General features: G+C 32.7%; 3 protein-coding genes across 3 annotated transcripts; all 3 read left to right on the top strand.

Annotated features, from left to right (window-relative positions):
* Positions 1–615: 615 nt before the first annotated feature.
* Positions 616–10503, top strand: LOC130683257 (serine/threonine-protein kinase TAO1-like). Its single transcript, XM_057499514.1, has 5 exons — positions 616–797; positions 6168–6239; positions 8832–8966; positions 10193–10238; positions 10499–10503. The coding sequence occupies exons 1-5, from the start codon at positions 666–668 to the stop codon at positions 10501–10503; spliced, it is 390 nt and encodes a 129-aa protein (XP_057355497.1). The 5' UTR covers positions 616–665.
* Positions 10504–10582: 79 nt separating this feature from the next.
* On the top strand, positions 10583–16311 carry LOC130683537 (serine/threonine-protein kinase TAO3-like). Its single transcript, XM_057501266.1, has 3 exons — positions 10583–10897; positions 12427–12540; positions 14994–16311. Exons 1-3 carry the CDS (start codon positions 10824–10826, stop codon positions 15124–15126), a joined length of 321 nt encoding a protein of 106 aa, XP_057357249.1. The 5' UTR covers positions 10583–10823; the 3' UTR covers positions 15127–16311.
* A 1035-nt stretch (positions 16312–17346) lies between these two features.
* Positions 17347–24368, top strand: LOC130683256 (serine/threonine-protein kinase TAO1-like). The gene is made up of 4 exons (XM_057499513.1): positions 17347–17968; positions 19561–19642; positions 22112–22228; positions 24069–24368. The coding sequence occupies exons 1-4, from the start codon at positions 17880–17882 to the stop codon at positions 24366–24368; spliced, it is 588 nt and encodes a 195-aa protein (XP_057355496.1). The 5' UTR covers positions 17347–17879.
* Positions 24369–26974: the final 2606 nt, after the last annotated feature.

The raw sequence follows: 26974 nt of genomic DNA, 5'->3' as shown, positions 1-26974 counted from the left end.
TACTTTCTCGCCTTTCATTTTCTTAGGAATGTCTGTGTTAAAGTTGATTAAACACTGCCATGTGGTATCTGAAAGGAAAGAAATCTTACTGATTTAATTTAACAAATTAAACCTATTGTCTTATTTTCTTGCATTTGAAGGTCATTAATAGGTGGGAATCTTCCTGTTGTCAGAAACATATGGGTACATTTTGAGTTGTTGGGCATGTTCTTAATGGTCTTCCTACTATATTTATCTCTTTTGCTGATGAGCTTATTGCATCAGAGTTAGACAAATCTTTAAGTACTGATACAGAAAGCCTTCCAGGACATAAAAATTTATCTAAGTTTTAGAAGTGTATGTGTAGTATGTACTTACATACTATGTATAGTGGGAATCTTTTTTTTTTTAAAGCAGCGTAGGTGATTGTGATGATGAGCCGGGTTTAAGACTCCTGCCCTAGTAGGCAACACTTCTTTTCAGTGAAATTCCTGGTCTAAGATAATTTTATGTATGTAGCCAGAAAATGATGTTATACTAATTATTCTTAGCAACTTTTGCTTTTCCTTTTTTCTTTTCTTATTTCTCTACAATAGTTTATGCCAAAGTGGCTTCATTCATACGGATGAACCAAGGATTGGGCTAGCACTATACAATTAGAATCAGACAGCTGATTGGCCAGCAGGATGCTGTCAACTACCCCAACAGAGGGCCTGAAGGACCCTGAAATTGCAGAACTCTTCTTCAAAGAAGATCCAGAGAAGCTCTTCACAGATCTCAGAGAAGTTGGACATGGAAGCTTTGGAGCAGTGTACTCTGTAAGTGTTAAAGGCTTAATGTCAGTGACCAGCGTTTATTTAATATCAGTCCTGGAAGAGTAAAAATCAGTAATACAAAGAGATATAGGCAATAGTCTATTTAATAGTCACTTGCATTAGGTGTATATGAAAAGATCATTTTATTTATGGAGCTTCTTAGATTATTGAAAAAATGGGAAAGATATTCTGCTTTAATTTCCATGTTGTTTACACTACTTTAGCAGTTTTATGACATACATTACAATTGAATCAAATATCGCAAAACACTGACTTACGTAAAGTCCCATACACACATTTCATTATTATTTATTCATTATTTCTTCCTATTAAGATTGCTTTTTTTTCCTCAGCAATAAGTTTTGTATAGATGTTTAATATTTTGGTAGTATTACAGATTTAGCTTTTTTAGTTTTAATGGGTACCTTAAGAATAAAACAACAATTTGAAATATTATTTCCTTAGAGAAAATGTGTTCCAAATTTGTAACAATTTGAACTTTTCATTTATTTCCCATTTGTAAATTAGAGGTAAAAATAAGGTAGTAGAAATTCCCTCTGTAATTTTCCTACCCAAGGACAGCTGCTATTAAAATTTATATAAACATCCTTCAGAAAATTTATGTGTACACATGCTTTATGTGTGTGTGTGATGTAGGTTATGTTTGTTTGATTTCTGAGTTGGACACAGAATAAGGGAAGAGACACTCAGAAAACAGGTATTTCATAAACAACCTTTTTTCTGTGTCATAGTTTTGTCTGAATGTACACTTCTCCTGTTGTTCTCCTTAATACTAATGTGGAGAAGTATAGAATAATAATGGAAAAAAATATGCAGACTCTTAGAAATGGGCCCAATAAGAGAACCCTGTTGAAAAAATCTCTGTCATGTAGTCCTTCAATATGTGTCAGTAGTGTTTTTTAATTGACTTACTTTATTAAGTATAATTTGTATACAGTAAATACAGATATATTAAATGTATAGGTCGATGAAATTAGACAAGTTATATGCCATACAACAACTATTCAAGATACAGAATGGTGATAGTGTGGGGACTAGAAAGAAGTACATAGAGGACAGAATGATAACTTGTTTTGCCTCTTTTGATAATAAATATTCTATATAATAAAAAGTTAAAATTAAGTCATTATTATGGGGGGAGTCATGAAAAGGCAAGCAGGAACAATGAATCTAACTGTATTTGGGCTATAACCACATTGGAGTAAAAACCAAAACTAATACGAGTAACTTTCATACACAGTATTTTAACTTTATACCCTTTGTCTCCTTGGGAAGAGGAAACTGCAGGAAAATCTTGAACTCTTCTCAGTAAATTTGTTTCATATTGGTATGGGTGTGACAGTTCTGAAACTGTGTGTTTCAAGATTGAGCAGTGAGTAATTTTGATGTCATTTGGAGTCAGATCCTAACTGAAAGAATGATAGAAATAGGAAATTGGCAAAAGTAAGGAAGAACCATGTGGGACTAGATAGGTATTGGATAGGAATTTGTGGCATTAATATGAACTAATTGTATGACATATATATTTCCTAGCTCTCTCTTCTGTAAGATTCTAGTTGCATTGATATCCCAGTAGCAACAAACACACTTAGCACTCAGATCTTGAATTCCTCACTACATGGATTCCTCAGCTCTTGGAGTAATGGTTCATTCTATGGTGGGGACAGGGATCATTAAAGATAAGCTCTAGAATATCTTGTACCAGAAGGTTAAAAAGTGCTTTAAAAAAAAAGGGCCCTTTCAAGAGGATGCTAGAACCAGCTTGAAGGTCCTCCCACTGGCCAGATCTAGAACAATTTGAGCATCAACATAAACATCTATTGATTATAACCCATTGAATAAAATAGGAATTCCTAATTTCCATGAGAGATGAAGGATGGATAGATAGTTGGAAAGGGAGGGCTTTTCTTTATAATAGAATGCTGACTGATACATGTGAAGGGAATGATAGAGTTGGGAAAAACCAGCATTTTGAAGATTGCAGCAATCATTGCAAAGATTGTTTTGGGTAGAATCTTCAGTGGTTGCTAAACCTAGGGGGAAAGTTTGATGAGCAGGATATTTATATAGTTTAAAAGTATCTCTCCACGGATTGCTTGTTAGATACAAAGTAGGAAACAGGGGTTGTAAGTATATACACTGGAAAGAAACAGTCAAATACCTTGAGTGGGTGATGAAAATTAGTAACCAGTGATGAACAGACATTGTATGCGTCCAGATATGATACCCTGAAAAGGACACAATATAACTCATGTAGTATTTCAACCAGAGATGTGTAACCTGAATCCAATCTTGAAGAAGCTTCAGACAAACACAAATTTAGTAAGGTAAGTACTGCTATGTAGTCTCAACAACTGCCAGTGTTATAAAAGATAAGGAAGGGTTGAGCAAATTGTTCCAGATTAGAGGAGATGAATAAAACATGATGAGTAAGCACACCCTGTAATCCTGAAGGGAGAGAGAAACATGACTGTGGACATTAAATATTTTTCTGCGGGTTTTTTTGTGTGCGTGTGATAGGCAAAAGTAATCTCATCTTAATCTGATTTAATTTTAATGTAATCATCATTACTAATGAGTTTGGATTTTAATAAATGACAGTGATTTTAACTTAGTGTTTTAAAGTAATACTAGATTTGCAGATTTTGCAATAATAGTAAAGAGTTTTATCCTATAAGCTTCACCCAAATGCTTTAAAGCTTACAAGTTTCATAACCACAGCACCTTTATCAAAACTAAGAAATCAACATTGATACACTGATACTATTAACTAAACTACATACTTTATTCAGATTTTCCCAGTCTTTATGCTCTTTTCTGTTCTGGAATCTACTCCAGGATACTACACTGCATTCAGTATACCCACTTTTGAACTTTATCTTGTGCTAATTAGAAAGGTAGCTCTTTAGCAAAACAATGAAATTGGACCCTTACCTCTTACCATATATGAACATTAAAATGTATCAAAGACCTAAATATAACAGTTACAACTATAAAACTCTTAGGGTAAAACTGCATGACCTTGGTTTTGTCAAAGGATTCTTAGTATGAACAAAAGAAAAACATAGGTATTGGATTTGATCAAAATGTAAAACTTCTATGCTTCAAAACAGTGCAAAGACAACCAACAGAATAGGAGAAATTATTTGAAATCATATGTCTGCTAAGGGACTTGTGTCTAGAATACATAAAGAACTCTTACAACTCAATAATGAAAAGGCAACCCAATTTTTAAATGTGCAAAGGATCTGAATTGACATTTCTCCAAAGACGTACAAATGGCCAAAAGGCACATGAAAAGATGCTCAACATTCAATTGTCACAAGTCTAGAAAAATTATACTAAGTGAAAGAAGCCAGTCACAAAAGACTGTGTATTATATGGTCCCAAAGTGTACAGAATGGGCAAATCTCCAGAGACACAGAAACTAGGTTAGTTGTTCCTTAGGGCTGAAGGGGTGAAGAAAAGGGATAGGAGAGTGATAGCTAAAGGGTGTGGGGTTTTGTTTCTTTCTTTTTTAATTGGGAAAAAATTTGAGGTAAGATACACACAATATAAAATTTACCATTTCAATCATTTTTAAATGAAACAATTTGGAGTTTCTTTTTGAGGTAATGAACATTCTAAAATTGTAGTTATCAGTAAATTGCATGTATCTGTCATATCAATCAGTATTGCCCTGTATCTGTCAGTGTACTAAAAGCTATTGAATTACACACATTCAAATGGGTGAAATGTGTGGTATGTAAATTGTATCTCATTAAAACTGTTAGAAAAGAATATAGCTGGTTAGACCTATTGACTAAAATCAAGGGGCTCACAAATAGATGAGTAGAGAACATTTTGGAAAAATAAATTCATATTCAAGATTTTATGCGGATAGATCCACCTCAGCCATTATGGTAAGTGGTGCACGTTTTCATTAACCAGTCTGCCAGTAATTGAAATTGGAATGTCATTAGTTGTTTCCAGGACCCACTTAAAAGAATATATATATTTTTTAAGGAACTCTATTTAGGTGTAATTGAAATATGTGCTTGTCTAATTTTTTAACAGTTTTTTTGAGATTTAAATTCCATACTCTAAGTCCACCAATTTTAAGTGTGCATTGCATAGATTTTTAGTAAGTTAGAATTTTGTAGCTATCACCATAATCTAATTTTAAATTTAAAACATTTTATCTTTGGGAATTCATTAAAGACTGAATTGAAGATGAATTCTTCCACAGATGACTAGAGATTATTAACCCTTTTTACTGAACTCATTTGAAATATTTTGCAGCTATCCTCTTGTGCCTTCTTCATATATAATCTTTTTTTTAAACACGTAATGAGAATTTGGCTCTTGGTTTTCTGAAGAGTTAACTTTCATGTTTCTGTTATGCTTTTATTTTTTTATCAAAATATCCAGAACAGTGGTAAATAGTAATTGTGGTAGCATTTTAGCTGTCTTGCCTTAATTCTAGTTAATAGTTTATCATGTTGAGGAATTACCTTTCCCGTGTGGGTTTTCTAAGAGTTTGGTCTTCCCTGCATTGAATTCATTTGGAGTTGGGCCTTTTCTGCATTTTCAGCATTTATTGAGCATTTACATATATAAGTATATATTTTTCCCCTTTGATTTGTAAAAAAATGTGGCAGATTCTGAAATGTTTTCCTGTATCAAAATTTTGCATTTCTGTGGTAATGTATTTTATCCAAATGAAATATTGTTTTCATGCCCTGTAATATTTAATTTTAAAATTTTATTTTGAGTTCCCTGGTCTAAATTTATAAGTCAAATTGGTACCTAAGTTTCTATTTTGTGCTGCTGGTGAGGGTTTAGTTGCTGGGTTAGACTGCCTCCATAAAATTAATGGGATAGCGTTCCTTTTTTCTCCCCTTTTATCCTGGGAAGTTCCCTGGTGAAACTTTTCCACTCACAACTATTTAAAGACGATTAGTATTCTTTTCTGTCTGTCACCACTGTTTTACTCAAATTTTCTTCTCTAGATCAATTTTAGTAGTTCTTTCCTAGAGAATTGTCCATTTCATTGAAATTTTGAAGTTAACAGGCCTAGCATAGACTTGTATGTACTAGTCATATTTTTGTTTACAGTTCTACTCAAATTTCTATATTTTTCCTCTCAACTAGCTCATTCAAAGATGAACATTCATTATTTTTATTTCTAAAGTACCAGCTCCTTGATAATTTGAAGTTTTTTGCTATCTATTAAGTTATTTTTTTAATGTTCTTTAAAAGCAGTTTTGATATCTTTTTTGACATGGTAGTTTATAAATGCTTTTATTCTCAGAGAAATGATTTCCCAGATTTAATCTGATAATTTTTACAATGCTCTTCTGTCTTTTTTAGGCACGAGATGTGCACACCAATGAAGTGGTGGCTATCAAGAAATTATTTTATACTGGAATGCGGTCTACGGAGGTAGGTGAAATATATATGTTTGTATCGGCATGTTAAAGAAAACCATACCATTTTAAATTGGGGATAGGTGGGAATTTTTTCAAAAAATGTTGAAAAATATACAAATATTAAGTGTGTATCTCAGTGAATTTTCTTCCACAGACTCAGTGTGCCCATTTAAATTGTACCTGGAGCCGTAAACAACATTCCTGACATACCAGAAACCTCCCTACTGTGTCCCTTACTTTTAATTTTAGTTTTAGATATGTGCTGCTGACACGAGTTCCATTTTTTAAATTGTTCTTTAGCAGTTTATTCTATAATAGAGGGATTATCATGTCTAAGAAAGTAAACTAGAATAAGGTACATTTGACAGTAAGTATACTGGATATAAATTTTTAATGGTAGAGAAATTACCTAATGGCTGTTACAAATAATCATCAGACAGCATATATCTAGTCTGAAAAATAAGGCAGTGGGTAATAATCTGAAAACTAAAATTATTGATACTGTATTGCATGTACTTTTGTTTCAGTATTCTGATTAGTTCTTAATTGCATAAGTTTATAAAATGTCTAGTTCCTAAGTGTTACCTGTTTATTTAATTCTTCAAAAATTTAATTGTTTTTAAATGTGGTAAAGTACACAAAACAAATTTACCATCTTAATCACTTTAAGTGTAAGTTCAGTGGCGTTAAGGACATTCACATTGCTGTGCAACCAACACCACCATCCATCTGCAGAACTCTTTCATTTTGCAAAAGTGACATTCTACCCCCATCAAACAATAACTCCTCATTCCCTCTCCCCACAGCCCCTGGAAATCACCTTTCTACTTTCTGTCTCTCTGAATTTGACTCCTTTAGCTATCTCATGTAATTGAAATTATGCACTATTTGTCCTTTTGTGACGGCTTGTTTCACTTACTATAGTGCACTCAAAGTTCATCCATGTTGTTGTGTGTGCTTCTGACTGTGTGTGTGTGTCTGTGTAAAAACACCACATTTTGTCCATCCCTCATCTGTAAATGGACACTTCGTTGCTTCTACCCCTTGGTCATTGTGCATAATGCTGCTGTGAGCATAGGTACACAAATATTTCTTTTGAGTACCTACTATTAATACTTCAGGGTAAAGGCCCAGAGGTAGAATTGCTGGATCAGTCTTTAATTTTTAAAGGTTTTGGTTTTGTATATTTCTGGAATCCCTAGTTTATGGTAAATCTTGTTTTTTGTGATAATCACACTTATGGGTATGATAACACTGTTGTGATTGATCACTGTTCCATTATGTTGATACCTAAAAAAACTCTTAATAATTTCTAAAACCCCTTTAAAAGCTCCATTTTTTACAAGTTTACTGTAATTTTATTTGCCATTCCATAGTATAATTTTACAACTAGCATTCCTAGCCAACTTGTGTTCGAGTCTGTTTAATTAGTCATGCCTAGAACAAAAAGTTTCACCTAGGGCAGCATCTTCTCTCGTCTAATATTGTATCCTTCCTGGAAGTGTTTTTTACATTTAAGAACACAGGTTTTAGCTTTGTTTTGTTTTGTTTTGAGAGTTTGCCTCCCAGAGCATTCAAATTTGAAATGTAAAGCCCATAAAACACTTTCTAAACCTAGCATCTTCCAGCTTACACATTTTACACTGTGAATATCTTCTGCTCTATTTTGTTGAGGGCTTATGAAATAACATAGGAGATATAGGATCTTAAATTCTAGTACAAAACATTTCTTAAAGTTCTGTATTCTAGTTCCCCTACCTTTAGAAATAGGATACAAGTGAGTGGTAAAGCTTGGAAAAGCTGAAACAAGAACAAAATACAGATTCCAAGTTCCCATTCCACATCTACTAAGCTTCTAGAGTCTCTGGGTATGGGCCCAAGTACCTGTATTTTCAGGGTTCCCTGATTGCTTCTTAGAAGTAACTATAGTTAGAATATAGCCTAAGTTTCTGAAGTTGTCATAGAGTAGCTTTAATTGCTGAAGGTTCATCTGTTATTTACTAGTAGGCATCAATGGGAAGGCTCTTCCTAAAATCCTGTAGGAAAATGTTTTCATGCTGCTTGGTTTTTCTGTGAACTTCCCTCTGTTATAACCTAAGTGTTCACTAGCATTTTAGAATATGTGCAAGGAATTTAGGTAATTACTTCATTTGAGTTTAAACAGCAGAGAAAACTTAACATTTGGTAGACAATATAAGCCAAAAACACAACAGCTGAACTTTAATGTATGTAAATTATGCCACAGTAAAGTTGCACAAAAGAAGGGAGAGGTTGAACTTTTGAAGAAAAACCACTAAATATAGTATATAGTTTTCAACAGGCTTGGTGTGCGGTTGTAAAATTTTGATAAGACTCATTGATAATAAATTTTATGAAAATAAAAATATGTCCTACCTGGAATGAATTTTATGTAATTGAGTTGTAAACTATATGGACGTAAGTTCTTTAAAATGTATTAGTTTGACATTTAAATATTACAAATGAAATAAAGTTGTATGTTCTTATTAACATTTTAATCTAATAATTACTTTTTTCACTTGTATAGCTTTCTAAGGAAAAGCAACTGTTCCTAATTATTTCCTTTATTCTTTTTTTCTCCCTACAGAAATGGCAGGACATTATTAAGGAAGTCAGGTTTCTACAAATATTAAAACATCCCAACATTATAGAAAACAAAGGCTGCTATTTAAGTGAGCACACAGCATGGGTAGGTATCTGCTCTCCCCTTGCTGTAATTTTAGTAGGTTTAGTTTATTAGTAATTTAAAAACGTCTCAAAATAGTTGTGTAAAGCCATGCACAAACACCTTGAAATGTCAGTTCATACCAAGAAAGGAGGAGCAGCTTTTCCTGGAACTCTTGGGCAGTAGGAGATAATAGAACTTTTCCCAGTTTACTTCAGAGATTCACCTGATCATTTCGTGCATGGGAAAATGTTCTGATGTATGTTAGCGGTATCATTCTTCAAATGCTTTATCAAACATTTGTTGAGAACAATCCTATGACTCAAGGATGAAAATCAGCATATATTTTTGACATAAATGTATTGTAAACTATTTAACCACAAGGATCTTGTGTGGAACGTCGGTGGTGAATCCTGAAGAAATCTGAACTGATTGTGATTCTTCGGCTGAATGATACTAAAGGTAGAAAATTGAGACATTTTATAGCAGAAAATGGAAATTAATTTTGCCCCATTGTTAAATCTAAGATAAGGTAGTAATCTTACAACAGTAGAGGCATAGTAATTGTGTCTTTTAAGAGGAAGGCTAAATTTTCTTTCAACCGGAATGACCTTTTATTTTTAATAAGCTATAGCTGATTATCATTTTAATATACTGAACTTAGATTTAGATTTGTAACATTTGGTTTAATTTATTGGTGATGGTACTCCTAAATTTGAGGCAGTGGTTAAAGAAAAAACAGTGGCCGACAAGGTAGACTGCCTCTCTGTCTTCCAGGTTTCTCCATCTGTAAAACAAGGATGATAATAGGGTCTACTTCCAAATGTGGTTATGAGGATTAAATTAGTTAATATATATAAAATATCTTGCACATAAGAGGTGCTCTGTGTTGGCTTTATAGGAAAGATTTAAACTGTAACCTTAATTTTGTATATATAGTACCAAAGGATAATTTTCTGCTTCCTAACAATATCAGTATTGCTACTATAGGTTAATATTAATAGAATATGTATATTCCTTTATAGCTTTAGTTAGTAATTATATGAAACACACATGTACAAGCAGTTCAATGTGGGCATTATAAAAGATTAATGTAGCATTGGCTTCACTTCATGTATGCATTTAACAAGTTCACAAAATGTGTAATTAAAGGTAATTGATAACTAGAGTTTGTTTCACTTCAAAGTATCTTCTCCATCTCCTTGGTGAATTTGTTTTATCTCATACAGAATCTTCTAGTTTTAATAGTATATTTTAATGTTTTATCACTTTTTCCCATGTAGCTTGTAATGGAATACTGTATAGGATCTGTTTCAGATTTTCTGAAAGGTAAGTTTCCTTTATTTATTAAGAAAATAAAAGTATTAGTATAATAAAATGAGAATTTGTTCAGTAAGAGATTTTTAAAATAATGTTAAAACTCTTCAGGAAGAGTGAAAACCTTTGTCTTTTCTAGAGTCTCAGCATGGTGTGAACTGTCCTCATTAAATATTATGTTTTCGCATACAGATGAGTTTTCTTTCATTATGATTAAATAGGCATTTTTCTGCATTCTTTATCATTAAACTTGATTTGTTCCTTCTGTTCAGAATGAAGATATGTAGGAATATAAAAAGGGAAAGCTTCTCTTTCATTGCTTTTATAATCACAAAATAATTGTTAAATGTTGTTAACTTTGAGGAAAATTGCCTGTGAACTATAACAAATAGGCACAACTGCACACTTGTTATAAAGTTAAATTGCCTTGTTTTATTATCTTGGAAAGCAAAAAGTTCCTTCTTGCTAAATGTTAGTTTTTAAAAATTTCCCCATATATTAGATATGTGTATATATTTTGTTAAATATAAATGTTCTATAGAATAATCATTTTCAAATGAATTCTTATTTTAAGTTCACAAAAAGCCATTACAAGAAATGGAAATAGCAGCAATTACACATGGTGCTCTCCAGGGATTAGCCTACTTACATTCTCATGCCATGATCCATAGGTAAGTAGTTTAAAAATTATCATATATCAATAAGCAAATGGCTTATCGAATTTATCAGACCTAGAATTTATTAATCCTGAAAGCTTTATTTGTTTTAGGTAAATAATAGTATTCTGGAGTTTTACAAACTCATATTTTTTTTAGGTTATCCATGTCCTAAAAAGAATATACTAATTTATTTGATCTCTTTGTTGAGGATAATTTTTATCTTTTTCTACACATGCTGCCAGGCTGTCTGAAGTATGTGCACTTTATAGATTTGTGATAGAAATTTAATTACAGAATAATTTAATTTGTGAAGTGGAAAAGACGATTGGGATGATGTATTCTTACTTTTTTCATTTTACAGATGAAGAAATTGATGCCCCAATTTGTGACTAACTTCCCAAAGCTTACAAGCAAGATAGATTAGACTAGAACTAACCTAGATCTTTTGTCCTCCTGGTGACTCATAATGCCAGATTTGATTCCATGACAGAGACAAGTAAAAGTTACTTAAGACTCTATGCTTTTGAGATAATCCTTGATAGTCCTTGATAGTGAATAGTAACTTAAAGATTAAACCATCATAAACAACATTTTTAGCATTGGTATTGGTTTTCCCTGTTTTTAGAAGAAAGCTAGCATTTTTTAAATTATCTATGTGAACCAGACAATACATAGTAAACTTATATAGTAGAGTCGTCGCAAAGTAATGGGTTATCAGTTTTGTAGATGAGAATACTAAGGTCCAAGAGAAATCCACATGCATAGTAAATAAGAGAACCGAAAGAGTTGGAAGTAAAACCTAAGGTCTTCTCAACTTCAAAGAACCTATCCATTTGTTAACAAAATGAAATGGAAGAAAATAGATTGACTTACTATTATATCCATTATAATACTATGTAGTATGAATTGACAAGTGCTTAGAAATTTATTTATTTTTGAATGTATGGTACCCATTGGCATACAAACACATTATAATTTTCTTAGTTCACTTGTACATTGTTGATTTAGAAAACAGCTTTAAAGTAAGTTTGGGATCATTGATATTACCTTATCCATGTGTTTCAGTTTTCATTTCATATTTAGGTAGGAGAACAATGCTAAAGTTTGGAATGATATGAGTAATTTAAAAAAAACAAATTTAGAGCATGAGGTTCTTTTTTTTTCCATTTTAATGTTAAGGGCATACTCTGATATCTTACAGTTACGTAAGAATGTTCAGCTGAATTTTTAAAACCATTATTTGTACCAATAAACAGGAACTCAAATATAGAGTATGTGCTATTAATTACCTAATTTTTTCTTCTGTTTCTACTGCTATTTTATCTTCTCTTTTAGAAAATTGTTACTATATACTTACAGGAATTCTGTGTATTTCACTTCTTAATTTGGATCTTAATTCTCATTATCTCAACTGAGAGAGATTATCGAAGGCCTTAATTATTCTGATTTCTCCTTTCTATAAAATTTTATATGATTTTTATCATTTTCAGTATAATCTTATGAAGGAAAGACAAATAATTTTCTGTGTTCTCTAAACCCAGAGATATCAAAGCAGCAAATATCCTTCTGACAGAACAAGGCCAGGTGAAACTTGCTGACTTTGGATTGGCTTCCATGGTCTCTCCTGCCAGTTCTTTTGCGGGAACGCCGTATTGGTAAGAATAGTCCTGTCTGGTATTGATCCTCGTATCTGAAATAGGCAGTGTGTGGTTGTACTTTTTTCAGATGCTTTATCTTCTTTCTTGGAAATACAGTGCTGCTTTAGACATTACTCTAAGCACTATACTTAGTTTCAGATATAGATTTGGAGTGCTGCCCGTGTATCTCCTATTGTTTCATTTGTGCCCCCAATATTTCTTTCCTGTTATCATCTACGTCATGTATTGGGTATAGGAGTGAAAACATTTAAATATTTAATAAGGGAGAAGAGAGAAGTGCTAAGTGGAAATTTTCTTTAGATTTATCTTTACTGTGTGTCAGTATCTCTGAATAAGAGTATCTGAAGACTGGTAGCTAACTACGAATTTTTAAAAAATTTTTTATTATGCAGAATTTCAAGTATACAGGGAAATAGGCAAAAATATAAGGAAGGCTCACACAGCGGTCAGCTCAGCCTAACAGCACTACCCCAGGGCCCAGCTGCCCTGTGTACTTGCTCCTCTTGCCCTCCCTCCACCTCCAGTTATTTGAAGCGAGTTCTAGACATCATCTAATTTTATTCATAAATAATTCCATATTAATGTCAGCAAGTCTGAAGGGAATAATTTTCCACATCTTCAACTTCCAAAGGTGTTTTCTCTCTGTATATGTTGAGAGGTGTCTTAGGTCTACTGCATCATCTTCTCCACTTACCTTTCAAATCTCCCAACTCCCATTTTGTTAAAGAAAGGCTTCTCACCCATCCTGAATAGTAGAATGATGCATTGTTCTGAGGATTAAAAGCCTCAAACCATCACCAGAGGGACAACTTGAGAATACATAACATCTAGAATATATAGCATCAGAAATATTGAAGAGTTAGGACACAAAGTTTTGGCAAGGGCCTTCTGCCTTCACAGTCATCTCTCTTCACTTCCTTTTACTCCTTGCTCTTTCTTTTCCCCAATTATCTTCCCTCCCATCTTCTTTTCTAGTGGATCATAAATTACCTCATTTATAACTGGGATAATTGCCATGAGGACACATTAACATGTTATTTACATTGAACAATGAAGTTTGGCATTTCCTGACAGAAAATAATTCTGATTTGAATGGTTGATATGACTGTGCAGACTGGGTTTGCTAATTAGGTTATTATACAGCAGTGTTTTTAATGAATTGAATGAGCTAGGTCCTCAGCTCCAAGTTGTAAATATCTGTAAAGCACATATACAAAACAATGTATATACATATGTGCGCATTATATCCTTTGCAACTAAGTTTATAAAATTTCGATACCAACTCAAAAATGTACAAGCAGATACATTTTTAAAATAAATTCATTGGAAGTAAGAAAATAAAACGTTTGAAGGCTACTGTTCTGTATGACCAAAACTTTCTTATGTTGAACCCTAGTTTAGATAGAATCCTCTTCCCCTGAATAAAAAAAGGATTCTTTGGAGAAATAATTCTTCTTAATGGTCCCCCTTTACAAATCAGTGATCAATATTTTATACTAGAAAGGAGCTAGAAAGTTGTGCATTAAAAACAAAACTACTTTTTTAACTTTGTTGAACTTACTGACTCCCCAAGCTTACTTCAACATCTTAACACATTAGAAGCCCTCTATTATTGGCAATTGGAAGTTACATATGTATTAATTTGTATATAGTATATTAGGAACACAGCACTGTGTACATATTTACATGTTTTTACACAGAGGAACACACATACACCTGATGACAATCTTACTAAGCAGTCAGAAACTGTTCTAAATGTCTGTCTGTGCTTAATAACAAGTACAAAGGAAGTATAAGGTGAAGCATACCAGTGAGAACATTAGAGTCTAGCTGAAGATGTGAATTAGCATTTCATTTTATAACCAAGACGCTTATGAAGTTAATAATTGTATGATTTATTTAGTTATGAGTGGCTGTCCTAGCCACTTTTATCACAGAACACTACTCCTATTTGCAAAAAAGACTGATAAACTGCTTATTCGTTGTTGCTTATTGTAGCAGATATTTTCTCAGCTAAATGTAGTGAGCTTGTTTACTTCAAGGAAACGAGTGCCAGTGATAAAATGCCCTCTTTCAAGCAAAACTAAGACTTTTGTAATAAGATACTAAAACGAAAATGTTTGAGAATCACTAGCATAAAGCATATACAGTATTAGAATCTGCAAACTTGAATTGACGCAGAATACAACCCTGCTCTGGGGAATCTTTCCTCCAGGACGCTGTTACATGATCATGACAAATGGTGAGAATAAGTCTAGCACTGTATATGCAATGGTAAATATTTACCTCACAACCTGTAATGCATTTATTTCCCTTTACAAGAATTCTTATGTCCAGTTATGTCATCTGGAATTCACACAGGTATTCTCCATGTAGACCGTCATTACGTTTTTAAAGAATAGTATACTTTTCTTTTCTTTTTTAACTTTAAGTGACATTTTATGTTTTAGGATGGCCCCAGAAGTAATTTTAGCCAAGGTTGAAGAACAACAATATGGTACCGAAGCAGATGTATGGTCTCTTGGTATAACATGTATTGAACTAGGTAAGCATTGCTCTTTATTACTGTGTAGTAAGTTTTGATCAATGTTTTACCTCAATTTCTGTACAAAATTACAGATTTTTATTTTTATGTCAGTGTTTAAGGGGAGCAATACATCTATTAAAGTTGTCACTTTGGTTATTTGGCAATTTATATATACAAATATTAGCCTAGGTGTATTAGATTTGCTGTATTAAATTAGGTCTAAAATAGTTTATAATGTGGTATTAATTTTGAGGTATCTGTGTCTAACATTTAATGAGTATGGTTATAGATTTACCATGTATGAAGGGTCTCTAAAGCATTCATGAATTACTTACTGCCAGTTAAGATACTTAATACTTTGTGTTAAGGATAAGGATTAGATTATCAGGCTGCATACCTTATTGTACAGTTTGATTTTATGCACATATTTTATTCTGTTGCCTTAAGTGGAACTATGCTTAAGACAGTGGACCATCAAAACATTGCTAATACTCCCCTCGTAAGGGAGCCACGGTGGGTAATTGAACTGTCACTATAATTGAAGCTGATGGCCATCTTCTTGCTCTTGATTCCCTGCACCAGTCCACAGTGCCTTCCCATTTTTTAAAGCTTTATTTAATAGTAGGAAATACTGGGAATATTTAATTGAACCATTCTAGGAGCGACCAAAGATAAAAAATAACAAGTTAAAAGTAAAATCCATGTGTCATTTGGATAAGTCATCAACCTGGGTTTGTCAGTTGTAAAGAAAAAGCAGAAAGGGAAATTGAGGTAAAATAAAAGTAAAAACTTGCTTATCATTAGACAATAAGTACTATAATTTCCATTATAACCAGGCTGTTTCTTTCTTGCAATCTAATATTTTTCCAAAATAATATAACCTTTAGATTTTTTCACTTTTGTTAGGATTCCTACATTAATCATTCCCTTCAAGCTCTGTATCATCATATATATTTTAAAGCTTGACATCAGCAAAGAGAGATTTGGAGATTACCATGTCATCCCCTTCTGATATTTTGGTCTCAATTTGAGGTTTTCAAAGTGTTACTTCCATTTGAAAATGTCTCTAGGTATCTTAAACTCTTGTTCTTTTACTCCTGATTCTTCTTCCTAGCAGTACATCCTAATTAATTTCTTAGGAAACTTGGGTGTAAATGTACAGAAGCTGGTTAATATACTCTGGCTATGCGGTATTTTTATGGGGTATGTGGTTGATGCATATATGTGCCCCTTTGGATAGTGAAATTGCATTAATGATCCTTTTAGATATCATTGATATGTTTTGATATTCATTTGATTAGAAAGTATTCCTTGGCCAGTTATACTGCTCAGAAAGAAATGTATAAACCCGGGAGTTTCTGTGGGATGGATTCTTATTTTTCCACGTTTTATAGTTTCTTAGTATAGTTCATAAAATAGACTTCCTTCACAATGAAAGTTTTTACACTTAGAATAAAGCAACTTTGGATGTGACCGCCTTTAGATCATTCTTAAGGAGTGAGACATTTCGAAGAAACTCTTTAAGTTTTAGGCATGCATGTGGCATCTTCAAGTTTTAGAAACTTTCATGATCACTTTTTAAAGTTTTACTTACAGATGTTTTGAATTCTGAAATGTCATGAACCAGAACCTGACACTGGTCCCAGGGGAAAGATCTAGAGTAGCACAGGCCAATGAAACGTTCTGTAGTGATAGAGAGATTCTGTATTTGCATGTCTTTCGAGCACTTGAAATGTGGCTAGTGCAACCGAGGAACTGAATTTTAAATTTTATTTCATTTAAATAAGTTTGCATTTATCGGGCATGGGGGGAACTCGATAATACGGGTGTAGTAACCACATTGTTTTTCATGTGAAACCTTCATAAGAGTGTATATCAATAATACCTTCATTTAAAAAATTGTATAAAAAAGTAAGTTTGCATTTACATAGTAACATATAGCTGCCCTTTTAGACAAAACAGCTGTAGAGGCCTGATTTTTTAATACAAATTAGATTTGCTGTCTTGGGAAATATATGTTATATGCTTTTCTACTTTAAAATAACTAAGGATAATGAATTAAAGCAAACTTTTCTTACAGACTAGGTAAGAGAGCAAAACTTAGACCAATTGTATCTTTGGCTTTGATAAATACAGTCCTAAATAAATATGACTTTCATATTTATTTACGAATTATGTATTCATATTTATTAATGAATTTAGAGGTTAAAATAACTTGAATTTTCTCATAGATGACTTTATATGTTTGTTCACAATTTGATGACAAAGATCCCAATTTTGTTGCTTTTCAGCCTATGCGCATGATTGCACAGTTGTGTTTATAAAAATAAAATGTGCCATTTTTTCCGATTATAAAAGTACATGTTGAGAGTAGGATTATAGGGAAATTTTATGAACAATTTTATGTAAGTTTAAAACTTAGAAAAAATGGACAATTTCCTTGAAGGATGCAGATGGTCAAAGCTCATTTTTGCTACAAAGGACATTATTGGGACATTTGATTGAAACTACAATGGAGTTTGAGGATTAGATAATAGTCATGTATTCATATCAATGGTCTGATTTAATGAATGTACTAGGTTCTCTTAGAATGTTCTTGCTTACTGGAAAAATACACTCTTTAGAGATGATGTGCATCAGCGCTGCAATTTCCTCTCTATTGGACTCCCTTGAATAAGTTCTCTGAACTCCACTTTCAACTTTTTTGCTAAGTTTGGGTTTATTTAAAAAAAAAAACTAACAGTACTTCCATTCTCCTGCATAACACGCACATATTTTAACAGGAAGTTTTCTTTCTTTTATAGCGGAAATGGAGCCTCCTTTCTGGAGTAATAGTTCAGTAAATGTCTTCAGTCACATAATCAGAAGTGAATCCCCTACACTACAGTCTACTGAATGGTGAGTATGGCTGAGAGATGTATTGTTCACATGGTAAAATTTAAGTATTTTTCATAATGTTATCAAAATGATTTCATTTCAATGAGGTGAAGTGTATACAACCTGAAGAAATATTAAAATAGCTTTATTTTATCCATACATCATGTTTATCCTTTCTTATCTCTACTTTTCATAGCATATAAGTAACTCAGTTTAGAAAAAAAGATACATGATGCTACATGGGAGCAAAAAGTATGGCTTTTGTATAAAAATTAATATATTTTTTGTACCTTAGCAACACATACAACCCTAATTATATAATAAATAGCATGATTTAAAGATTCATATTTTATAACTGCAATATATAGATTGCCACAACCTGTAGAGGTATTTAATTGGGGAATGGTTTATAATTGATATGGTATAAAACATAGGTAAAAATGATTAGATAATTTATCAGAGTTACCAGATAGTTCATAATTTTGGGATCATTCTAATTGTCATTATTTATTATTCAGAATGTGCTTTGATGTTGCATCTCCTAGTGCTTCTTTGATAATACTGTTATTCATGTAAAGAAGTTTATTGAAAACAGATGGACGATTTTAGGAAATAAGGATTTTTATCAGTGATGGAAAATTTTAATGGGAAATTCTTCAGGTGTATCTAGCATTTGAAAAGTTCTAGGGGTCTACCTACCGTACTTAACAAATACTTTAAAATTCACAAGTAAGAGGCATAAATTAGCAAAAATTTATTTTTTACTATTACATAATTAAGCCAAGTTCACAGGTCTTTGCTCCTACTGTAGAGATGTTTTGAAGAAATCTTCACAAAGAGTTTATTATGGTATTTCTAAATAATAGATACACTAAACACAGGCTGTCTTTACACTGGTTGATACTTTGGGAATTCCAAAAAGAATTCTTGTATAAAAGAATTAAATCTTATTTGAATATTGATGACAAACATTCTTGTATAAAAGAATTAAAAATCTTATTTGACTATTGATGACAAATATTGATGGAATATTTCTTACCTACTGCCTTACTGAACTCTCATCATTAGCACTATATAATAGTATGTTACAGAATTCTAATTTTAAAAAGTCTTACTGTTTTCTGGAACTTTTATCCATTTGCTCAAGGATGCTAAATACTTAGGTATAAAAAATGTTCCTTCCAAAACAAATAGCGTGATGTTCTGAAACATGCTATATGGAAGATGATCCAAGGGTCAAGCAAGAAAGAGACGTGGCTAGAGAAAAGAAGAAAAAAAAACTAAGAAGAATATTATCTTAGATTTGAATGCAAAAAGGAAAATGATTGACTTCCCTAATTCACCTCAATGTAGAATGACTTGTGGTACTTAAGTATGTGAGAGCAGGATTTTAAAATAATGTGTGCAAATTTATCTTTGGGAAATGGTAAAGATTCATTAGTTACTTTGCATAACTTTTTATAGACTTACACGATGAACTATATAGTGTATTTTGCCTGCTTTTTTTTTATCATTCCTATTCTCCCTCCCACCCATAGGCACATGCCTTGATTTGTGGATATGTTTTTAAAGGAAATAGCAATATGTTCACTTGATACTTTCCTTTACAATAGGTCTTATCATTTTCGACACTTTGTAGATTCTTGCCTCCAGAAAGTCCCTCAAGATCGCCCTACATCACAGAAACTTTTAAAGGTCAGTTATACTCTGTTTTGTACACCTAAGAAATTGTTTTAAAGATTGTGTTTTATTCTTCTCTGATTCCGAATCAGTATTAAGCACGGTGTACCGGATTTTGCTAAAATACTAATTTCATAATACTGTTCTTTCTTGGAAACTTTGGTAGTTGCTAAGTTCTTTCATTTGTTTTTCAAAATTAACTGCTTCTACCATGTCTGAATAGAATATATTGCTAAATATTCAATTTAGTAGTATTAAATGGCTTAATTTTTATATGTGCAAGCATATACTCATGAGTTACAACTATAAATTTTAATTCATGTGGAACCATGGCATTTCAGAATTGGCAAAACATAGTTTAACTTTGGATTTAATTTTTGTATGTACCACACTTGATATATCCAACTGTTGTATATAAAATAATATGAGAGTAAGAGAAATGATGTGTAATACATTTACATAAATACTGTGGGAGAAAAGAGATTTCAAAAAAACTGCTAAAAATGGATATCACATTTTTGTTTCCTTTTGAGAAATACGTTTTTCTGACTTAGCAATGAAAATGATTTAAAAGTAATGTGAATTCTATTCATTTTTCAGTAGGTTTGGTTACCTAATTTAAATAAATTATTAGTATATGCTTTCTGTCTTCAAAAATAGGTATTCACAATAGCAACAAAAGGTTTAGTATAGCTATGAATTATGTTAGTGAAAAATAAGCAGGATGCATTTGTAGAAAACTGTTAAATAACTTAGAATTACAAGATATATTTATTTCACTTTGAGGTTGATATCTTATTAGCAATAATAGTATTATTCACTTTAATATAGTTTTTAAAACATCTAGATAAGGCTTTAGTGAGTAGCAGTTGACTCTATCTCTTTGTGACCCTAAGGAATTTTGTGGATTTTTCAGTTTATTTTCACTAACACACAGTTCAAAATGCAAGGATATTGAAGGGATCATGTACATATTCAGTAGGGTCATTTGCAACTACAGTATGTAGAAGAGCAGTATAAAGTTTCAGTAACACTTAGGGAATTCTAGGCCATAAGCACACTTACAGTCTCAAACGAAAGCCCAAAAAATAGGTATTCACAGTAGAAACAAAAGGTTTAGTAGAGCTGTGAATTATGTTAGTGAAAAATAAGCAGGATCCATTTGTAGAAAACTGTTAAATAACTTAGAATTATAAGATATATAATTCTCGGATAAAAAAAGACCGAATATCATGAATAGTGGTACATACCAAAGCTAAGGCTCAGGAAAAGGAAGAATGTGACTGGCTTCTTACATTTGCCTAATGAAGGCAAAAGAAGCCCTTTTGGTAATAACCAAACCCTCCAGGAGCAGATACTTGGCTTTGGGTGATCAGATCCCAAACCTGCATATATGTTCATTTACCTGGTCCATTTTGTATATTGACCTTATTGAAAGTGATAGGAAGTATGGCCTGATCACATTTCTGTTGCAGTCTGTCATGAGGAAAAAAACTAAAATGGAAAAACGTGATTTACTAAACGAATCTATTTATCTCAGAATGCAAAACTGAAAATAATTATCCAGAATTAGAAAAACGGTTATGTAATTTTGGCATGAACATTTGATGAAGTAGTCTGTAGGCATTATGTTTAAGAGTTGAAATAGCATAATACTTACAGCAATGAAAAGAGAATAATATATAGTTACAACTCTTCAGAGAAGAGATAAATTTGAGCTAGTAAAGGAGGTAAAAGTCTTAAAAGAATTCAAGATCATCTCATGAACTCCAGTGCACAAGGCGTCTTTCTGCAATCCATGCTAACTACAAAACAAAACATATACACAGAAAATTTCGCAGAAGAAATAAATATCCAAAAAATACCAAAAGTAACAATGATAATCTTATGGCAGAATTGTTCTTTCTACTTTTCTGTATTTGACAATGTTAAGCTGTATTAAGTATTAATGGTAAAAATCACTAATACATGTCTTTTAATCAACTGCTAGTGTTTTATGAAGTGTCATTTAAGCAACATAAAGGAACCCAAAATACCCAAGTGGTATGTTACGTAATTCACCATCACTGAGTACATTCCTGTTGAAATCTAATGTAATTCAGAACTGAACATGTCTCCTCTATGAAATCAGTTCTAAGAATTTGTGAGCGTTTACTTAGGGCTGTAATTGGACTTAATTCTTAATGTTTACTTAGACTCTTGATTATTTCAACTCTGCATTTTCAGTTGGCCAACAAAGGTGTCATGTTCAAAGTTTTCATAAAAAGTACAGGGGATGTTATGTAGGCACAGAGTGTATACATGTAAATTAAAGTTTATAAATATAAGAAGTAAAAAGCATAACAGAACTAGGTAGCTACAGATTACATGCATTATCTATCATTATTTAGGATAGTAACTCTAGGGTCTAAGAAGGGATTCATTTGTTCTGAATGAAAAAATATGTAGGTCTCAACCTGACTTTTGCCTTCTACTCTTAACCAGCACATGTTTGTTCGTCGGGAGCGCCCTGAAACAGTGTTAATCGATCTTATTCAGAGGACAAAGGTGCTTTCCCAGGAGGCACATAATGGACCAGCAGTAGAGTCACAGGAAGAAGAGGTAATAACTTAGAAATGGCTCAAGTATTGGGGTCTCTTTATTGACTTCTTTCCTTATGCAACTTTTCTTGCCAAGAATCTTTTATATCAGTGGTTTCCAGATTGTGCCTTTACAGTGATTCTCTAAGGTTCCACCCAGATGGGGAAAAAGGTTTTGCGTTCTTTAAACCATCCTCTTGGTAGTGCACATTAGCATAGTAAAGCTCTGTGAAGTCTATTAAAGAAACCTGTTCAACTTTTATTTAATCTAGTCCCTCTCAAAATTCTGAGCTAGGGGGCACTTTTTTGCTGATGGTCTGATGGCATGGGACATGCTTTTGGAAGTATTTGAAATTACAGGCTTTGGAAGTTGACGGTACTCACACAGAAGTCATTAGAATTACCAACCATTCACCTTATCTTGGTTATTGTATAAACCTTTCCCCCAGTGCCTTTTATATAATGTTTGATAAGTGTTTATTAAATTGGAAATTTCTTGCTTCTTTAAAAATAAATAAGTAAATAAAATAAACATGTGACTTAACTAAACTTATCCTGAGGGAAAAAAATTACCAAGCCTTCTTATTCTGTTACTAAGAACACTTGATTCTTTTCAGTTGTGTACAGGGATTCATTCCTCTACATGGTTCTAAAATACTCATTTTATAGGTGAGTAAAGTAAGGCTCAGAGTGGTTAACTAACTTTTACTGTACAAGCATATGTGTTCGGATTCATATATGACTCTTGAGACCAGGTTCTTTCCATTTTGCCATGTTTCCAAATTTGCTGGAGAAATGTTATAGAACTTTCTCACAAGGAAAATATAAAGCTTATTATTTGTGGAGCTATCTTTTTTAGTCTAAGTATTTTCTGTTTTCTTCCTTGCTCATGTCACAATGCCAAAGCTTTTATTCTTTTTTTTTGGTTTCTACTGAGAAAGATCCCTGCATTCTGAAAACAGGAGTAGTAGTTACTTTTCTTTTTAAAAGCACTACATGATTAATGAACTATAAAATAAAAGGCTTTCTTACATACAGTTTTGGTGTTTTTGATATTGCCCTTTAGTTCTAACAGTAGTCACTAGAAAATTGGGCTATTTTAGGTATACGAAATACTTCAGTAAAGTGAAATTAATAAAATTCTAATGTCATTAAACATTAGAATAACAGCAACTTTTTTAGGCTATGAATGTAAGAAAAGACCCTCTATATACCTCGGGTCTGTATTTATTATTCTGCTTATCTTAAATAACTTTGCTATGGTAAGACTATAATATTGGGGCCCAGATACCAAAGTTTGCCTGATTTGTTCGGAATAGTCTTCTAATTATGATTAAATATACAATTTTTAATTTTACACAGAAATAGGTAGGAATTAATATTAAATTACTTAGTGGAAAAAGTTTAGGCTAAAGACTATACTCTGAGAAGAAATATAAAAGGCTTCAATAAAAAATAAGTAAAAGTGAGGTTTATAGGATTTTAAAAAAAGGTTGGGGTTGTTTTCAGCACTGGAATCATTGAGAAATGAGCAGCGTCCCTGTGTATACCCCGTGAGATGTGTAGTAGACATGGATTTCAAACGAATGTCAAAAATTTTAGAGAAAAGACTACACTTTGGAAATAACCCGGAATTGATTAACTTTTTCACATGGTTGGGCTTTTTGGTATTTACTTTTTGGTCACTTTTTTTATCTGTCAACTAACAATTGATAAACTTCCTGGTCTTGGCAAATACAAGGAATTTCTCAAAATAAACCACCAACTTTCTAAAGACTGTGTGTGTCAAGCGGTGTGCTAGGTGCTAATAATCAAGAATTTAGGAGATAAAGATATTTGAATCTAATGCTCTTTTCCCTCAGGAACTAGATTACTGTGTTGGATGGAAAGGGACAGTGAACAGTGTTGAAAGTCATCAGTCTGTTCCCAGTATGTCCAGTGGGGCCAGAAGTCAAAGCACTAGTGTCAACAGTTTTCCAGATGCCTCAGATGCTGAGAGAGAGCTAGACATGATGGAGGGATACCACACAGTCACACCTAGCAGTCCTGTCATCCATTTAAAACCCGGGAGTATTTGGATTTCAGTGAAAAAAAGTTCAAATTTGGTAACTAATTTTCTTACTCTGCTTAGTCTAAGAGTTTGGGGTTTTTTTTTCCTTTGATGTTTCAGAAGTTTGGACAATAATTTTAGGCAACTTATTTTAAAGTGGCAAAAGGCTTTAAAATTCCCAGTTTAATGTCTGCATTTAGGGAACATGTTTTGGAATGCAAAAAGAATATTTTTAAAATCTTCAAAGAAAGAGAGAAAGAAATGCCATATAATGTATTATCTGAAGTTACATAGATGAAAATGAAGGTATTTAAAAACAGTAAGTATACAACATGATATTAATGATAATGGTTGCCTTTGGGAAGTGGAGAAAGGGTTAAGGTGGGTGATAATCAAAAGTGATTTTTGCATTTTCCATAATGTTTACATTTTTTAAGTAAAACAGTGTAACTGTACAAAATTACACCTTCTTGGTTTAGGAAATATGGATGTTTGCTACACTTTCACGTGTAAGATTTTAAATTTTCTTGAAAACGTCTGAAGGTCAGGTAACTCCTTTTTGCAATTGATGGAAATGTTTCCTTTTTAACTTCACTGCTTTTAATATTACCAAAAAGTTACTGGGCACAATAGCTAAAAGACGGAACCAACCCAGGTGTTCATCAACACATGAATGGATAAACAAACCATAATATATACATATAATGGAATATTATTCAGCTGTGAAAAGAAATGGCGTTCTAATGTATGCTACAATGTGAGTGAACCTTGAAAACATGCTAAGTGATATAAGCCAGATACAAAAGGGCAAATATTATTAGAAATCCACTTATATGAAATATCTAAAGTGGTCAAATTCATAGAAAGTAGATTAGAGGTTGCTAAGGGGCAAGTGGAAAATGAAATACTTTTATGTTTTTTATTTTGGTATCATTAATGTACAATTACATGAGCAACGTTATGGTTACTAGACTCCCCCTATTATCAAATCCCCACCACATACCCCATTACAGTCACTGTCCATCAGCATACTAAGATACTATAAACATTGTCCATGTCTTTATGTGAACATGATGTATTAATTTCTATGACAAATACATAGGGTAAAGTTGCTGAGTCATAGGGCATATGTATGTTGGACTTCATAAGAAACTGTCAAACAGCTTTCCAAAATGATTGTACTGTTTCACGTCCCTATTAACAATGTATAAGAGTTGCAGTTGGTTCACATATTCTCCACCATTTGGTTTGTCAGTCTTTTTTATTTTAGCCGTTCCGGTGGGAATGAAATGGAATCTCATGATAGTTGTTTTTGCAATTCCCTATGACTGAAGATGGCACCAGAATCATCTTTTCATGTGTTTATTGTCTATTCGTGTATCTCTTTAGTGAAGTGTTTTCTGAAGTCTTTTGTCTGTTTTCTTATTCAGGTGTTCATCTTTTCATACTGATTAGTAGGAGTTTTTTTATATACTCTGGGTACAAGTATTATATCTCAGATGTGTCTTGCAAATATTTTTTCTCCATCTGTAATAAATTAAAACTTTTTAGTTTTAAAATCCAATTTAAACAACCCATTAAAAACGAGTAAAGGCCATAAAAAAGCTTCCTCTAAAATCAGGAATAAGACTAGGATGCCTACTCACAACACTTATTCAACAGAGTGTTGGAAGTCCTAGCTACATTAATCAGGCAAGAAAAAGAAATAAAAGGCATCCACACTGGTAAGGAAGAAGTGAAACAAAACTGTCACTGTTTGGAGATGACCCAATACTACATACAGAAAGCCCTAAAGACTCTACCAAAAGACTATTAGAATTAATATATCAACTATACCTCAATTTTTAGAAATGTGTTAAAGATCTGAATAGACATTTATCCAAAGAATATATACAAATGGCCAAGAAGCACATGAAAAGATGCTCAATATAATTAGTCATTAGGGAAACACAAATCAAAACCACAAAGAGGTTCCACCTTACAGCCACTAGGATGGATAACTATTTTGTTTTTTTGTTAAGGTATCATTGATACACAATCTTATGAAGGTTTCACATGAGCAACATTGGTTACTACATTCTTCCATATTATCGAGTCCCGTGCTAACACCCCATTGAAGTCACTGTCCATCAGCGTAGTAAGATGCTATAGAGTCACTGCTTGTCTTCTCTGTGCTATTACTGCCTTCCCATCTCCCCCTTCTACACTATGTGTGTTAATCATAATGCCCCTTAATCCTCTTCTCCCTCCCTCCCCACCCACCCTTCCCACCCCCTTCCTTTGGTGACTGCTAGTCCCTTCTTGGACTCTGTGAGTCTGCTGCTGTTTTGTTAGATGGCTAGCTATTAAAAGAGAAAAGCAAAAACAAAGATGGAAAATAACAATTAGGGAGCACATGGAGAAATTGGAACTCCTGCTCTGTATTGCTGGTAGGAATGTAAAATGTGAGTTGCTGTGGAAAACACTTGACGATTTCTCAAAAAGTTAAACATAGCATTTCCCCATGACCCAGAAATTCTACTCCTAGATATATACCCAAAACAATTGAAAGCAGGTACTTAAGCAAATGTATATCCACAAATGTTCGTAACAGCAGTATTCACAATAGCCAAAAGGGGGAAATAACCCAGAGGTTCAGCAACAAATAAATGGATAAACAAATTAGGGTATGTGCATACCATGGAATATTAATCAGCTATAAAAAGGAATGTAGTACTG

This window comes from Manis pentadactyla, chromosome 4, assembly GCF_030020395.1.
Source record: "Manis pentadactyla isolate mManPen7 chromosome 4, mManPen7.hap1, whole genome shotgun sequence".
NCBI classification, from domain to species: domain Eukaryota; kingdom Metazoa; phylum Chordata; class Mammalia; order Pholidota; family Manidae; genus Manis; species Manis pentadactyla.
This window is presented reverse-complemented; position numbering and strand designations above follow the sequence as displayed.

Excerpts from the sequence above, each read along its gene's own strand:
- LOC130683257 (XM_057499514.1), top strand. The coding sequence starts at position 666 with ATGCTGTCAACTACCCCAACAGAGGGCCTGAAGGACCCTGAAATTGCA. Across the intron at positions 798-6,167 it reads GCTTTGGAGCAGTGTACTCT|GCACGAGATGTGCACACCAA; the intron begins GTAAGTGTTAAA and ends TGTCTTTTTTAG. Across the intron at positions 6,240-8,831 it reads CTGGAATGCGGTCTACGGAG|AAATGGCAGGACATTATTAA; the intron begins GTAGGTGAAATA and ends TTCTCCCTACAG.
- LOC130683537 (XM_057501266.1), top strand. The coding sequence starts at position 10,824 with ATGGAAATAGCAGCAATTACACATGGTGCTCTCCAGGGATTAGCCTAC. Across the intron at positions 10,898-12,426 it reads TCTCATGCCATGATCCATAG|AGATATCAAAGCAGCAAATA; the intron begins GTAAGTAGTTTA and ends CTCTAAACCCAG. Across the intron at positions 12,541-14,993 it reads TTTGCGGGAACGCCGTATTG|GATGGCCCCAGAAGTAATTT; the intron begins GTAAGAATAGTC and ends TTTATGTTTTAG.
- LOC130683256 (XM_057499513.1), top strand. The coding sequence starts at position 17,880 with ATGGAGCCTCCTTTCTGGAGTAATAGTTCAGTAAATGTCTTCAGTCAC. Across the intron at positions 19,643-22,111 it reads CATCACAGAAACTTTTAAAG|CACATGTTTGTTCGTCGGGA; the intron begins GTCAGTTATACT and ends ACTCTTAACCAG. Across the intron at positions 22,229-24,068 it reads TAGAGTCACAGGAAGAAGAG|GAACTAGATTACTGTGTTGG; the intron begins GTAATAACTTAG and ends CTTTTCCCTCAG.